At 42.8% G+C, this 16,119-nt stretch overlaps 2 protein-coding genes across 2 annotated transcripts in view; both read right to left on the reverse strand.

The window, feature by feature from the left end:
• The window catches only part of LOC128125730 (phospholipid-transporting ATPase ABCA3-like), an 84,229-nt gene extending 74,595 nt beyond the window's left edge, over positions 1-9,634 (reverse strand). The window contains exons 1-4 of the mRNA XM_052763379.1: positions 9,055-9,634; positions 4,106-4,192; positions 3,479-3,743; positions 1,267-1,394 (exon numbers count right to left, since the gene is read on the reverse strand). Coding sequence (XP_052619339.1) covers positions 1,267-1,394; positions 3,479-3,743; positions 4,106-4,165 — 453 coding nt within the window. The 5' untranslated portion in view covers positions 4,166-4,192; positions 9,055-9,634. The remainder of the gene's footprint in view (positions 1-1,266; positions 1,395-3,478; positions 3,744-4,105; positions 4,193-9,054) is intronic.
• Positions 9,635-13,781: 4,147 nt separating this feature from the next.
• The window catches only part of LOC128124843 (phospholipid-transporting ATPase ABCA3-like), a 103,884-nt gene continuing 101,546 nt past the window's right edge, over positions 13,782-16,119 (reverse strand). Inside the window, 2 exon segments of the mRNA XM_052761581.1 lie at positions 13,782-14,028; positions 14,421-14,494. Of these exon segments, the coding sequence (XP_052617541.1) occupies positions 13,882-14,028; positions 14,421-14,494 (221 nt within the window). The 3' untranslated portion in view covers positions 13,782-13,881.

The following is a 16,119-nucleotide window of genomic DNA, read 5'->3' on the forward strand; positions in this document are numbered from 1 at the left end:
CATCTACATTCTATACTTTGTTCATTTCCCCCAGTACCAGGGACATTAAATTCAAAACATTGTCTATGTCTCTCCTTCTTGGGTGCAGTTACCAGAATCATCCCCAGTGTTTGTAAATGTTCTATTTCTAATTCAGTGTGGCTTGGTTGAATACATGTTGTGGTGGTTTGAAAGAAAATGGCCCCCAAAGGGAGTGGCACTATTAGGAGGTGTGGCTTTGTTGGAGTAGGTATGGCCTTGTTGGAAGAAGTGTGTCACTGTGGAGTTGGGCTTTGAGGTCTCATATATATTCAAGATCCCGTCCAGTGTGACAGTTCACTTCCTGTTGCCTGCAAGATATAGAATTCTCAGCTACTTTTCCAGTACTATGTTTGCCTGCATGCTGCCATACTCCAGCCGCCATGCTCCCTGCCATGATGATAGTGGACTAAACCTCTAAAACTGTAAGCCTCCACCTCAATTAAATGTTTCCCTTTGCTATGGTTATGGAGTCTCTTCATAGCAATAGGAACCTTAACTAAGACACATGTGTTCTCAACTACCATTTAGTTCCTTGAGGAATAGGATCTGTCCTTGACCATGCAAAAAGTTCTTAAAACTTCTGTCTTGAAATTCCATTTGAATATTCACTTATTACTCTGCATCTACCTGTGATCCTTACCCAATGGAAAGGGGGCATTCTTAGCATTTGTGAAGATACACTCACTTTATCATAGTAAGCTTTTTGAACTAGGAAACATGTGCATACTCCAGCAACATCAGCAGGGTACATGCTGCTGCCACCTTGGACACAGCAGCAGAAGTAATATCCTTACCTGTCTATATTTCTCAAGACCCCAGTTTGTGCAGAAGGCCTGGAAGGCAGTAAATACAATCCTTTCCTCCTTAGCACAGTAATAGACACTGGAATCAGTGAGAATTGGACCTAAATCCATGCTGTGGTCAAGGGGCAAGTTATTCTCTTAATTATTAAATGCATATGTGTGGTTCATTAACTCCAGAAATCAGAAGTACAGCTATGAGGCTTCTCTTTTAAAAACTTTTATTTTATTTATGTATACTTGTATGTTTCTATAGAGGGGTATATATGCACATGGGTGTGTCAGATCTCTTGGAGCTGGAGTTACAGGTGGTTATAAACTGCCCAGTGTGAGTGTTAAGAATTGAACTCAGGTCCTCCGGAAAAGCAGTACACTCTGTGTATTCTTTTCCACTGAGCCACCTCTCCAGCCCCCAGCCACAGACGTCTGTGGAGAACTGTCTCACCTTCTTTGACAGGGGGTCATTACTGTTTGTGAAGCTGTGGTCAAACACAATGGCAGCCAGAACATTTTTAGAGTTGACAGTTGACCTCATGTAGTCTTCAAAATCACTTTCTGAAGAAAACCCTGTAACTGTAGAGAGAGGAAAAGTCTAGAAAAGCAGAGTGAATGACAGCGCTTCCTACCTGTAAGATAGGAGCCACGAACACTTGCTGAAGTAAGCTGGGTGATCAAAGTGTCCCAGTGCTACGGAAGTTCCAGGTTGAGGAGAAATTAGGGGAAAGGTGTTATGCCATGGTTTCATAATATTTTAATATCTAAATTGAAAATACACATGATTTTAATGTTTGAGGTGAGTATATTTCAGTAATTGAGATTTTCAATCAATGAATTGAACTTTGAAATTCAACCTGATTGACCTTAGGAAAGGTGTAATTTATATTTTCCTAAGTCGAAAAATTTAGTCGCTCAGTATACAGTACATTTGTGCACAGTCTATTGTATACCCTGAAGATTTCCCTAGAACTGCGTGGTTGATGTAAACGGAACGTCCAAGATTCAACAGCTGCTGCAGGGAAAACCATGTCCCATGTAGTTTTACTCCTCAGACTGCAATGGCTTTATTGGTGTAATTTTTCCTCCAGCGAATCCCTGATTCCCCAAGACATGCAATAAAAGCTCCACCGTGGACTCTGTCGACGGTGCTGGCTGGCGTTCTCACTCCTGCTTCAGAGTTCCCACTCTCAAAACACACTCTCCTCCACACTTGCCTCCTGTGCTTCCGGGAGTCCCTGTTTCTCTATCTCACCAGAACTATCACGAAGCCAGTTCCCTCCGCTAATTTTCTCCATTCATTTCTGTAAGCAAATCCATAAGCAAAAAACCAGTCCATTCTAAAGAATTCTCCATCATCTTAGCCTGTATTTTCTATCCAGTAAACATAGGAAACCTTGCTTGAGTTCACCCTTTGAAAGGCCTGCATTTAAGTGAGTATGGTGGCTGAGTATTCATTTATGTTTGCATAAAAAAGAGTCACTCCTGTGCTGTTTGGAAACCAAAGGTATAGCTAGCCATGCTCTAAGAAAGAAGGTAGGTTGAGGTTACAGATTTAGGAGCTGACTCTGATTCTGATGCTCCTGAGGCAGAGGAGTTGGACTGTATGCTATTTAAAGAGAGGACAGTATTAGAGGGAAGTCCACAAAATTTCTAATAGTATTTGCCCCCATGAGAAACGGGAGAAATTGGTCTGAGAGTGTGAAGGTAAGTGAGGAAGTGGAAACTTAAAATAATTCTACATAGCTCCTCTACCAATACGTGGTGGTCTGGACATGCTTTGAGCATGTCCCCCAAAGGCCTATGAGTGTGTAGCTCCATTGTCATTGTCACAACTTGGAGGAGGTAGAAACTTGAAGAGGTGCCTGTGGAAAGTAGTTAAGTCATCGGAGGGACTGCTCTGGGGAAGGGTTAAGGAAGCTTTTGCAGGACTCAGGTTTAGCTCCTGTGTGAGAGGGTGGTTAGAAAAGGGCCGGCCTGGACCTGCTTTGTATATCTTGTAGCCTCCTGTCTCTCCAGGTGATCTCTCTCTATCAAATGTGCTTCCATCACAATGCCATCAATTACAGTGTGATGTAGCCAAGATGGTCCCCAGGTGGGGGCTGAATAGATGGGGACACCAATCTTGTTCTTTTTGCCTCCAAAACTGTGTGTTAAATAAACTTCTTTTCTTTATATGCCACCTGCCTCAGGTACTTTTTTATATCTAAATAAAATGGACTCAGATATAATCTTCTACGGATTGTGCAGTAATGTTTTAAATAATTGACCACAAATTTAGAGTAAAGACGTATTTATCCTGTATGTACCTGCTGCACACAGCAATACTCCTGATATTATTCTTGCCCAGAGTTTAAAAACTCATTCAGAAACAATGAGGACTTGGCATCACAGAGCTGGATAATAACTTGGAAAACATCAATTGATCATCCAGTGCTAAAATATTACTTTGTTTTTTGGGAGGGTTATAGAAAAAAATTTATATGAACTTAACTTCAAGTTTAACCAACTTTATAATAGTATACTTAGAAAGCTGACCCTTGGTTATGAGGATATCCTGTAGTATTTTGTGTGGAAGATAATGCCCACTTAAAAAGATAATTTTTTCCTAAAATAATTAAATAATATGCTTTTTTTAAAAATAATGAAAATCTTAAACTAACCTTTCATATGGACGTTTAAATCCCTTTTCACATTTTCAATAATATTCTGTACCACGATGCTGTTGGCAGGCACATAAGCCAGTTCCCAAGGATGAGAATAAGTGGTGAAGACTTGGATGAAGGAAGGAACATTACTGACCAGTTGAACAGGATAATGGAAAGATTCCATCTTCTTTATAGCAAGAAGTTTGCGGGCTACCAAAAGTATACCACTGCATACAAACATCAGGATTATTTCGAAAACCAAAGCCCTAAACTTCCGCTTCTAGAAAAAAAAAAAAAAGAAAGAACAATACCATTAGTTTTTCCAAGAGGTCAATGATTGAACAAATGGTAATTTGTATGTATTAAGGTAATAATTTACTTCATTCAGACTACATAGGTGACTAATAGGCCATGCTTCACTCTGGGAGAGACAAAACTTCATAGACTGTAATTGTTCTCTCTCCCATGTAACATTCTGCTATGACCTCACTCTGTGTAGAGTCTATGTTTGGAATAGATAGCCCCAGCTCTGGAACAGAGAAGAGTAAAACTGTGTAAATTAAAAGGCAGTGACTGCGGCGTGAGAATCACCCTTTACTATCTCTGAGCTGTTGCAACAATACTATGCAGAGTTCAACTTACCTTTAAAGTAAAGTTCTTCCACAGTAGAATCAAAAGCTTTTGGGACTCCAGTGAAGCCATTCCTCTGAACTGAGTGGGAGTTCAACTCTGGAGGAAGAAAAGATGTTTTTTAGAGAAAAGAAAATTAAGATTATCTGAATCTTCAGATATGTGTGTTTCATTTGGAACACCCATTGTAGGTCAGGAAATCGGGGGGAGGGGGAAGGGGAGGAGTTTCAACAGGCAAGAGAGACAACTAGATGGTATAAATACAAAGGGGGGGGGAATAATGAATTAGGAAGTGTTAAATTTGGGTAGAGGATGGGAGGGCAAGGTAAAGGAGGTAATATAGGGAGAGATAAATAACTCCAAAGACCTTTAGGAAATTCATATGAAAACCTAACTACTACTTTAGAAGCATACACACACACACACACACACACACACACACACACACACACACACACACACGAGAGAGAGAGAGAGAGAGAGAGAGAGAGAGAGAGAGAGAGAGAGAGAGAGAGAATTAAAATGGAATCATCTTTAATGCCCCACTAGATACCACAAGCTAACTAAAATTCCAATACCAAGAATGGGTTACCTCTTTTGGAGTTGTTGGCCAGTGAGGGACCATAGACTTCCCCCTAAACATCAAAGGCTATTGCCAATGCTACACTCCAGAACTTGGCTGTAAGACCATAATTCTGAAGACACTGCACACTTGAGTCAGAGAACATGAAAAAAAAATCAAGTTAGTTTTCACTGGAAGTTTCATCCCTAACTATCTAGCTTTTGTGGTGCCAGAAGATGCTATTGGTACAACCGAATTAAAAGTTATCATCAGTCTCACCTAGCTCTGAACTTTGTGAACTACAGTAATGGCTGACCTGGTAAGACATGCCCACTGGTACAATAGTAATCATAAATGTTATGGGAGAACCAATGGCTGATTTAAGGAAGATAAAACCTATACCCATCACAATTATCAGGGCCAAGAACCCTGAGCTTAGATAGATCATGGGCCCTCAGGGAGAACCTATTACTGTTATTCTGCTAAATGGACATAGTATTAAACTGACTACTAATGACTTGTCATTATACCAATAGCTTATTAATCCATCTCCCAATCTTCATCAGACAAACATCTCCTTGCAGGAAATAGTGACTAACACAGAGACCTACAAATGATCAAAGTCCAGAGAATAAGAGACTGCAGAATGCTTAGTCCTACATGGGCCATCCATATCATATACACTACCCCCAAAAGATCAGGGAGCCTTGTGGAAGAGGGGACAGAAAGACTGTAAGAATCAGAGGTACTGCACATGTCTTCTGGACGTAACAGGGCATCCGCACATAGGAACTCATAGTAGTTATGACAACATGCCCAGGACCTGAGAAAGTGAAAGCTAGATCAAATCCCAACATGGAGAGGGGGAGGTGTGGTGATATTGTGTCCCCCAATATATTGTGCACCCTAATAAACTTATCTGGGGTCAGAGAACAGAACAGCTGCTAGACAGACATAGAGGCCAGAAAATGGTGGCACACACACCTTTAATCCTATCACTTGGAAGGCAGAGATCCATTCGGATCTCTGTGAGTTCAAAGCCACACTGGAAACAGCCAAGCATGGTGACTCACGCCTTTAATCCCAGGAAGTGATGGCAGGAAGCAGAAAGGTATATTAGGCATGAGGACCAGAAACTAGAGGCCTTTTTAAGCTTTTAGCTTTTAGCAGCAGTTCAGCTGAGATCCATTCGGATGAGGATTCAGAGGCCTTCAGTCTGAGGAAATAGGATCGGCTGAGAAGTTGGTGAGGTGAGGAAGCTGTGGCTTGTTCTGTTTCTCTGATCTTTCATCGTTCACCCCAATACCTGGCTCCAGGTTTGTTTTTTATTAATAAGACCTTTTAAGATTCGTGCTACAGGGAGGTGAACACAAAGTCCCACACCTATCCAACTAGGTGTTGGTAAATGATATGATCTGGCAGAGGAAGAGTTTCCTTCAGGAGTGTGGCCCCTGCTATATCAATCATACTCCAGTGGAAGATCACACACCCAAAAATATATGGGCAGCAGAAACTGCTCAATTAATTTTTTAAAAAAAATAAAAGATGACAAAGTCGAGTGACTAGGGAAAGGGAGGAGTTGGTGGAGGAGGCAAATATGATCAGAACATATTGCACAAAATTCTCAAAGAACTAATACAAAGTTTTAAAGCAAAAAATATTATCTAGCAGCGTGTGGCTTTTAGACAAGGAAATTACTTAAATTGTATTCATTTAATTTTCTAATACAGTTTTAAAATAACCAATCATTTGGGATAGCCGAGTAGTTATATATCCTACATTTTAATGTGTCTGGCATCTGTGGAGATCTTAATATCTACAAAATGCCATGCTCAGAACAAAGATTAATTAGTTATTCAAGTTTCATGTATGAGAGTAACTACCAACAATCACAATGCTAATTGGGAAATGGTTTGTAATGGACTGAACATCTATGTTTATGTCCCTACCAAACTCATATGTTAAATCTTAACAGCAGAGATGATGTTGTTTGGAAATGGGGATTTTGAGTGGTGATATAAATGGGATTGGTGTATATTAAGCCCTGAAGACAGCCTCTCATCTCATCCCTCTGTCATGTGAGTACATAAAGACATTATAGCTGCCTGTGAGTCAGGAAAGGGACTTCCCAAGACACTGAATCTGCTGGCCCTTTCATTTCAGACATTCCAGCCTCCAAAACCTCACCAAAAGGTTCTGCAGTTTATAAGCCATCTAGCTTATGGGTTTTGTTATAGCAGCCAAAATGAACTATGGGGAGATTAATTCTTAAATTTAATGACTATTTTATCTATCATATGCTTACACTAGGTACACATGTATAATTGGGAAAAATGAAATCCATTCCTCATGGAATGGATGGCATGGCAGGTATTGACATTAAAACCTCAGCTCTTATCTTAACAGGAATAAGAGACAGTTTCTGGAGCCATTATGAGTGGCCATCGCCCAGGAACACAGATTTTGGTTACTCCAAATTTCATGTTCCTATGTGGTGGTAGTTTCACAGGGTTTTTACAATTTCACAGAACAATGAAAGTCATACATCAAGGCAACTTTAAAATACATTGGTGGGTACATCAGAGAGGCGGGTACAACGAGATGGGGGGAGCTGTTTTCATAGGCCCCAGATGCTGTCTGATGACATTCTGAGCTCTTGATGGGTGGAAGCTAGTGTTCTGCTAAGTCAATAGCTTCTAAAATGTTCTTATTTATTATCATGAGGTATCAGTTCAGATACAGAACGGGGCAAGGAATGACTGTTCCTGAAGGCTAAAACTAGCCCCAGATAAAGAAATTACCTTCTGAACCTACAGAATTCCAGACTCTCCACAGCACTGGAATTCCAGTTGGTCCATCAGTCTCTGCAGACAGAGACTCCTTCCTGGAGGTGGTTGTTGCTGTTGCTCACAGCCGACAGAGCTTCTGCTCAGGGATTGCCATTCACTTGGGCAATGATCAGTGCCTCCTTCTCTGCAATCAGGCTGTTTGGGTCCAACGCTGGACCACCAACAGCACGACCTTGCACAACTGACAGAAATTTGGGGGGAGGCGGCTCTGAGGAGAAGAGCTGGAGCTCACAGCCATAAAGGAGAGTCATTAGATTAAAGCTTCATTTAATCTTAAGGAAAGTGAGGATAGACCTGAGGGAGATTGTCAATTACAGGGACTGTAATCCAAATTCAGGCACAGCAATCAGATCAGGAGCCTTATCAGCATGTGCATACACACACAAACACAAATATTCTCTGGGAAAATGATGTCTGAGTAAAGGACATAATATTTTGGAATATAATAACAAAATATAAATAACCATAACATTACTTTTTTTTTTTAGTTTTTTGAGACAGGGTTTCTCTGTGTAGCTTTGCGCCTTTCCTGGAAATCACTCTGTAGACCAGGCTGGCCTCGACCTCACAAAGATCCGCCTGCCTCTGCCTCCCGAGTGCGGGATTAAAGGCGTGTGCCACTACTACCTGGCAAATAACCATAATATTACTAGAAAAATCTTTACTACTGTTTTTAAATAATTATTTATTATTGTTACTATGTATATGCATCACATGACCAAAAACAAAAGTTAAAAATAAAATAAAATACATCCCAAGCAAATGGTAACCAAAAGAGTACAGAAGTAGCTGTATTGGTTAAAACAGACACATGCTTTTAATTTCAACCACTCAGGAGGCTGAGACAGGCGCTAATGGAGACTGAGCTTGCTTCATGGATCTTTTCTGACAACAGTGTTATGAAACTTTGATATAAATAACAGGAAGTACTTTCAGAAAATCCACAGATACATTTGGAAATTACAACAGCATACTTCTCATGAACAAAGGTGTCAATGACATTTTTTAAAAAGTGATTATTGGTAACTTGAGACAAGGAAATAGGAACAACATACCAAACTTACAAGAGGCAGCAAAAAATCACTCTACCAGGAAAGTTTAGAGGGTTAAAACTCACACCCCAGACTCTCAGATAAACAACCTGCCAACACACCAGGGAACTAGACTAACAGGAATATAACTAACTGAGCACAAAACTGAAGCTCAGGGGCCATCGCATCCAAACCCCGGAAGTCCGAATGTCTCGCTAGTCTGTGTTCCAGGTGAAGGAAAAATTTTTCTTTCGAGACAGGGTCTCACTGTGTAGATTTGATCTACAACTCAAGGGACACTGATGGAGCATCCTGCCCCTTCACTTTTAACCTCCTGTGACCTTACACCCTGAGCTGTGGTCCTGGCATCCCCCTTCCTTATATAAAGGGGAGGGGGTGAGGCGGGGAGGGGAAACAGAGACAGAGACAGAGAGACAGACAGAGATAAAGAGAAAGGGAAACTGAGCATCTGAACGCTGTGTCAGAGCAGGGAACACAGGGAAGGCTCGAAGGACTCACCACTGCCGCTCCAATTCAGCAACTTCAACCACTAGCACCTTTTCCACTGAAAAGCACCAGACCTCCTAGTTGGGGAGAATCATCCTGCACACAGCGCTTTAGCCAACCCTCTTGCAGGGCAGTGCTCTCCTTCCCAAGGTTGTGGCCTGGGCCTCCAGCAAACCAATTCAAAGTACAGACGTGGGCGGACCCAAAGTCACGTGCCAAGTGCGGTGAACGGTCAAGGAGAGTCAGGTGCAGGGGAGAAGACCGAGGCACGTGCTGAGGGAGGAACAGGGGATGGGTTGGGAGCAGTCGCAGCCAGCAAACAGGACCACGGAACATAGGCCACGACCATATGTTTCTCCTGCTCCCCAACTTCATCAGTACAGGGGGAAACAGTATGTGAGGGGTGGTGGGAAGCTTCAGATATGCACAGTAGCTGGCGAGGGGCCACTAAGGGGCGCCAGACATAGTAGGTGATGCTTGCTCCAAATCCTTCTCAGCATCACCTCCTACTTAGCCCAGCACTCACCATCCTTTGCTTACTTTCCAAAACGTGGGGTTGTCTGTCCATGACCCCAGCAGCGTAGGGTTTCACTCACTCCCCTATCTTCTCCCCCGCCCCCCGCCCCCGTCCGTCTCTCTGTCTCTCCTACGCTCCCCCCTCCCCCACCAAGTCCCGGATAGATTGCTACACTTCTCAGTCCTTTGTAAGTCCGCACTGATTTAACCCTGCGCCTGGGTGCAGGAGCCACCTCAACCCTTTGGCGACTCCCAATCCGCTTCCTCTGGGTTCATCAACTAGCCTGTCAATCACCCAGCGGACTCCACGCCTATATCACACATCCCCCAGCTGTGCAGGGTCATGAATGCTCACTCTTCTCGGATCTATCCCATCCAGATCCCCTCTTCCAGTGTAGCTTCATGTTAGAGTCACAGGTTGAGTTCTGGCAAGCACCGCAAGTTTTCTATCTCTCTGATGTGCGATAGGAGTGTTATTGATTCTTGGCACCAGAGGAGCAGGAACTAACGTGGCGTTACGCCTTGTCAGGAGGGGGCGCTGTAGGAACACCGCAGAAGCTTCTCTCTCAGCTTGTCTCTGGCGTATTTCTGGCTCTGGCCTGTCACCTGCCCTCAGCAGTGTGAACCATGAGTTCCCTTGCGCTCACAGTCCAGGATCATGAGAGCCAGCCGCAGCAATCTACTTCTCAGCGGGAGCCTGCCAACAACCCAGACCCAATAGCTGTTTCCACTGAGACTATTGCTGCTTGAAGAAGAATCTCTGCAGTAGCTGTGGTCCAGAGCTCAGGACCTTCCCCACACTGAGGAGGAGACGCCTCTATCTTGATCCTTGGATGTTTTCATTCATCAGCGATATCCCGTCAGGGTTAGTAACTCTTTAAACTTTCGCTGTGCAAATTGCAGCATGACACCTTGTCTCGAGGGGAACAGTGACTGGCACACCTTGGTCAAACCTTTGAGCACCTGCCAATCTCGATGACGGAAATCAAGTAGCAAAACCTACCTTCCTTGGTCCTGAGACGATTAGATGATGCCGTCATGGAGAGTGAACAGTGGAAGCCCCAACACATGTTTTCTGTTACGGAGAAAACCCAAAGAAAGCTGTACTGTTGATAAAACAATAAAACGCCGATTGACTTCTCAGTGTCATTTTGTTGCCAGTTTTTTTTGTTTGTTTGTTTTTGTTTTTGAGGAGGGTGGTGGTCTGGCCAGGGTTTTGCAGATGCTTAGCCTCTTATCTAAAGAATTAAAAACAAGGACTCGCCGGGCGGTGGTGGCGCAAGCCTTTAATCCCAGCACTTGGGAGGCAGAGGCAGGCGGATCTCTGTGAGTTCAAGACCAGCCTGGGCTACCAAGTGAGTTCCAGGAAAAGGCGCAAAGCTACACAGAGAAACCCTGTCTTGAAAAAAAACAAAAAACAAAAAACAAAAAACAAGGACTCAAACAGATTTGCAAAAGTAGCAAGATAATCGTATGCATGTAATTAGAGGATTCTCTCTGGAAGTTCTCTTGACGGGAGTTTGCATTCCTGGACATGCACCCCAAACTAGTTCAGGCCAGACCAGCCTTTTCACTCCTCCTACAAGGATAGTTGAGACTATTCTTGGGTAGTAATCATTTAAATTTGATTTTTGCTGGGGGCAGAGAAATGTATAGTACAGTTCACAGAGAGCCCAATCAATGCAGGTAAAGATGTGAGTGGGTTATGGGGTTCCTAAGTGCACTGTGCACAGGTGTTTGTGCACAGTACATGCAGGCAAAGGAACAGGCTGCCACGTGTATTATTACAAGAGGGGGCACACTTTTAACCAAACCAAATAAGGTCCCAGGCTCCTAACCTGTCTCCTATGCTTGCCTGCTTTCATTTCATTACTCACAGAATCAACTGAGAATGCAAAAGCCTTGAACGAACCACCCCAAAGCACAGCAGCCACAGACTGTTTGCTGGACAATTCCACATTGCCTATCCTACTTGTCTGCTTCTCTGTGAATCCTGAAGAGAGAATTAGTTCCTCATGGTACTCACAGCTCGATCCCCCTGCCTAGACTGTAAGAATTCATCCCACCTGCTTTCCATCTTGAGTTGGGCCAGAGTAGAAACGAAGACACATAATTCCTTTTTGCTGTGGTTTTGTTTTTGAGACAAAGTCTCATGTAGCCCAGGCTGGTCTCATAGCTGCTCTGCAGCTGGAGCTGGCTGGCCTTAAACTCCTGATCCCCCTGCTTCCACCTTCTTAAAAATAGGGTTACAAGTGTATGTGGCTCAAAACACACAGAAATGTTTCCTTTCTGTTCTTTGACTTTGCATGTTCTTGGTGAAAAGACTCCTGATTTGTTCTCATCCACCATTCTTTGCCCTTCATTACTGCCCCTCACTCCCAGTTTGCTTATGTAGATTTCATCTATTTCTCCTTCGCTGGGCTATCTATGTGTCCCTCTTAGGCCCCTCCTTGTTAGCTAGCTTCTCTGGAGCTGTGGGTTGTAGTCTGGTTATCCTTTGCCTTACATCTAGTAACCACTTATGAGTGAGCACATACCATGTTTGTCCTTCTGAGTCTGGGTTACCTCACTCAGGATGATATTTTCTAGTTCTATCCATTTGCCTGCAAATTTCATGATATCATTGTTTTTTACTGCTGAGTAGTACTCCATTGTGTATATGTACCACATTTTCTTTATCCATTCTTCAGTTGAGGGGCATCTAGATTGTTTCCAGGCTCTGGTTATTATGAATAATGCTATGAACATAGTTGAGCATGTGTCCTTGTGGTAAGATTGAGCATTCCTTGGGTATATGCCCAAGAGTGGTATAGCTGGGTCCTGAGGTAGATTGATTCCCAATTTTCTGAGAAACTGCCATACTGATTTCCAAAGTGACTGTACAAGTTTGCATTCCCACCTACAGTGGAGGAGTGATCCCCTTGCTCTGCATCCTCTCCAACATAAGCTGTCTTCAGTGTTTTTGATCATAGCCATTTTGACAGGTATAAGATGGTATCTCAGAGTCATTTTGATTTGCATTTCCCTGATGAGCTGAAACAGGGACAGAGTAGGAAAGCAAGGAAAGAGATACCATGGTAAATGAAGACATCATGGGAACAGGAAGAGGCAGGGTGTTGGGGAAGGTCCCAGGAATCTGCAAGGATGACCCTACCTTGGACTAATGGCAGTAGTCGAGAGGGTGCCTGGACTGGTCTACTCCGATGACCAGATTAGTGGCTACCCTAACTATCATCATAGAGCCTTCATCCAGTAACTGATGGAAGCAGATGCAGAGATCCACGGCCGGGTGCCAGGCCAAGCTCCAGGAATCCAATCAATGAGAGAGTAGGGATTCTGTGGGCAGGGCACGTTGAGATCATGATGGGAAAATGTGAAGAGATGACCAGCCACACTAGTGGAAACCCATGAACTGTAGACCAATCGCTGTGGAGCACCCAGAGGACTGGACTAGGCCCTCTGGATACATGAGACAGTTGTTTAGCATGAACTATTTGGGGGGCCCCCAGGCAAGGAGATCCATCCCTGGTGCATGGGCAGACCTTTTGGAGCCCAGTGCCTAGGGTGTGACACCTTGCGCAGGCTTGGTGTAGGGGGAGGGCTTGGACCTGCCTCAGCTGAGTGTGCCAGGCTCTGCTGACTCCCCATGGGACACCTTGACTTGGAGGAGGTAGGAATGGGGAGGGATTTGGGGGGGAAGCTGAGGGGCGGAAAGAGGGGGGAATCTGTGGTTGGTATGTAAAGTAAATAGAAAATCTCTTAATAATAAAAAAGTTCAATGTCTCTTAAAAAATACTCTTGAATTGAATTTGGGAAATTACTATTTAACTGACCTTTTAATTATTGACATTAGCTGTGTGCTTACATGAATATGTGTATGTCGTGGGAAAGATGATTTGCCCTGGGCCTTTTCCTCCTCCTATGCACAAGTAGCTGCTAAAACACAATGCTATTGCTTTTCATGTTGTCTTATCTATACTGCCATCCTTTTTGGATGTCTCTGTTCTCAGAACACTACAGAAAAAGACCTTGTCTCCACCCTGGTAAATGCTGCTCTTTCATGTTTCTAGGAGGGAAAACAGGATATTTTACCAACACCTTTACATTTGTACATGCTAGATACACCAGTGACTGAGTCTATAATGAAGGGTTTACACTTTCTCCAGCAGGAAAGTCTTTATTATGTAAACATATTTACACAAAGTTTTATACACACACACACACACACACACACACACACACACACACACACACACACACGTCCCTCTCCAGATCCCAGTACAGGTGAATAAAGACATCGTAATTACTGGCTGGAACGGAATCTCAAGGCACCGATTTTGCTTTTGCAGAATCACTTTCTATGTTATCTGGGTTGGCAAAGGTCAGGAAAACTTGCTCCAGGGTGATCTGACTGATAGAATAGTCTTCTAAACTGTATTGCTCTTTAGCTTTCTCCAGAATGCCAAACACCTTCAACAGCAACAGAAAACATGCAGTCACCATTGACAAGTTCCCTCCAGACTCCAACCGAGAGAAGTCACCCCTTCCTCTCCCAGTGTCCACTGGGTTCACATTAGAGGACAAAAGGCTCTGAAGGGTGAGAGGGGAAAGCTGGAGAAATAGGTAATTGAGAAACTAAGAGCAGGCAGTTCTCTGTCTCAGTTCTCTTGATGGACATAGACTAGTCATAGGATTTAGGGGCAGAAATAAAAGGCAACTAAATTCTAAAGGTGTCTGAAAAGTAACATAAATGTACTACTGACACCATAATGCCAGGCATGATTCCACTGCCTGGACCCCCAGCACCCCATCATTAGTGCTCCCCTAACATGCAATGGTAGAAGGGCACTGTTTCTGATCACCTTTCCCCAGCTGTTGTCCTTGCTGGGAATGTGGTAATTAAGGATCCCTTGATTCTCTTGCTTCAAGTTACTACCTAAGACAGGAAAATAGGACAGGTGAGTATTCTTCCAGATTTGATTTAAAACTGACAAAATAATAGTACATCTACATAATATTATTATATACAGTGAAGAGACTAATGGGTCTATATATAAGTGGATAGGACCAAGTACTCAGAAACATGTGTCTTATGGGGAACATTCTCATCCAAGCCACCATGGACAGTATGGCTCATGTTTTCAGAAGATTTATTACTGAAAATCATATTATTATGTGGAGTACATGGCAATTATTGAGCATATATTTTTCAACTCACATGTCTAATGTTAGATACTGATCCTCCTAAAATTAACATTATGAGACTTTACTCCTAACCCAATGCTGAGAATGTGGGCTGGGGCAATGTACTCCTGGCTGTGCATCTTTCTATGGTGGCTTTGGAGAGCAGGAAGACACTGCCACAATAATTCTTGTGATTATACAATCTCTCTGCCACGTGAAAGGAAATATCCATACTGCATACAGACCGCCAAAGCCCGTTAGTTTGCTTTACAAGTGTGTAAGAATTCACTAGTACAATTACAAGGAAAACAGTAGTATGCTTTATGAATTTTGAACAATACTTGTTTATACCTGAATTGTGTATTTGTATATTAAGTTGACTTGGTTTTAAAATTGAAAGTAACTCATATGCAGTTATAATAATGCAAGATTTTCTTTACTATTAGACCTAAAGGATGTATTGTCACACAAATCTTTTTATTATATACTGTTTCAAACATAGAACTTAATTATTTAAAATCATCACACAGGAAACCTCTCATTCAGGTCAAATAATAACAATTCAATTACAGATGTGTACTACCTAATAAACCCAGCCCAACACTCACTGTTAGTTCTTATGCAGATGCTTCTCCAATATTTTCAATTGATCTGTAGTCTTTCACCTGCATATTTTTCAGAAATGACTTATGGGAACAATAATGCCTGGATGTGCTTATGTTCATGTTTTTGTGACTCTGAATCTTTAAGATCATTTTGGGGTTAAAAATTGTTTTTTGCAATTTTCCTTCCCTGAGTTTTAAAAAAATATATTACATGCTGTCAAATCTTAAAACATTCTTGTCAAAGGCTGGGAGATGGCTCAGTTGGTAAAGTGCTTGTCATATAAGCATGGGGACTTAGACTTGAGCCCCAGAACCCACATACAAACCTGGGTATGGTGGCATTCGCTTCTAATCCTTGTGCTGGGAAGTAGAGACAGGTGGATCTTGGGATTCACGGGCCAGCCAGCCTGGCCTACTTGGTGAGGTCTAGACCAGTAAAAGACCATGACACAACAAAAACAAAACACCATCCCTGGGGAGATGGCTCAGTGGGTAAAACTCTGGCTGCACAAGCATGAGGCCCTGAGTTCAGGTCCCCAGCCCCCACATCAAAGCTGGCAGTGGTAGCATATGTTGTAACCCCAGCCTAGCAGGGCAGAGACAGGTTACTCCTTATTACTTCAGTGAAAGACAATGCCTCAAAATATAGAGAGCAACTGAGGACCTCATTGACCTGAGGACTACACTGACCTCTGTCCTCCACAATTATATATACACATACACTTGAATGTATAGGTACACATACCCACAGGACAAAAATATACACTACACA

The sequence above is a fragment of the Peromyscus californicus genome, unplaced genomic scaffold (assembly GCF_007827085.1).
Source record: "Peromyscus californicus insignis strain IS unplaced genomic scaffold, ASM782708v3 Scaffold_4__1_contigs__length_199733344, whole genome shotgun sequence".
Taxonomy (NCBI): Eukaryota; Metazoa; Chordata; class Mammalia; order Rodentia; family Cricetidae; genus Peromyscus; species Peromyscus californicus.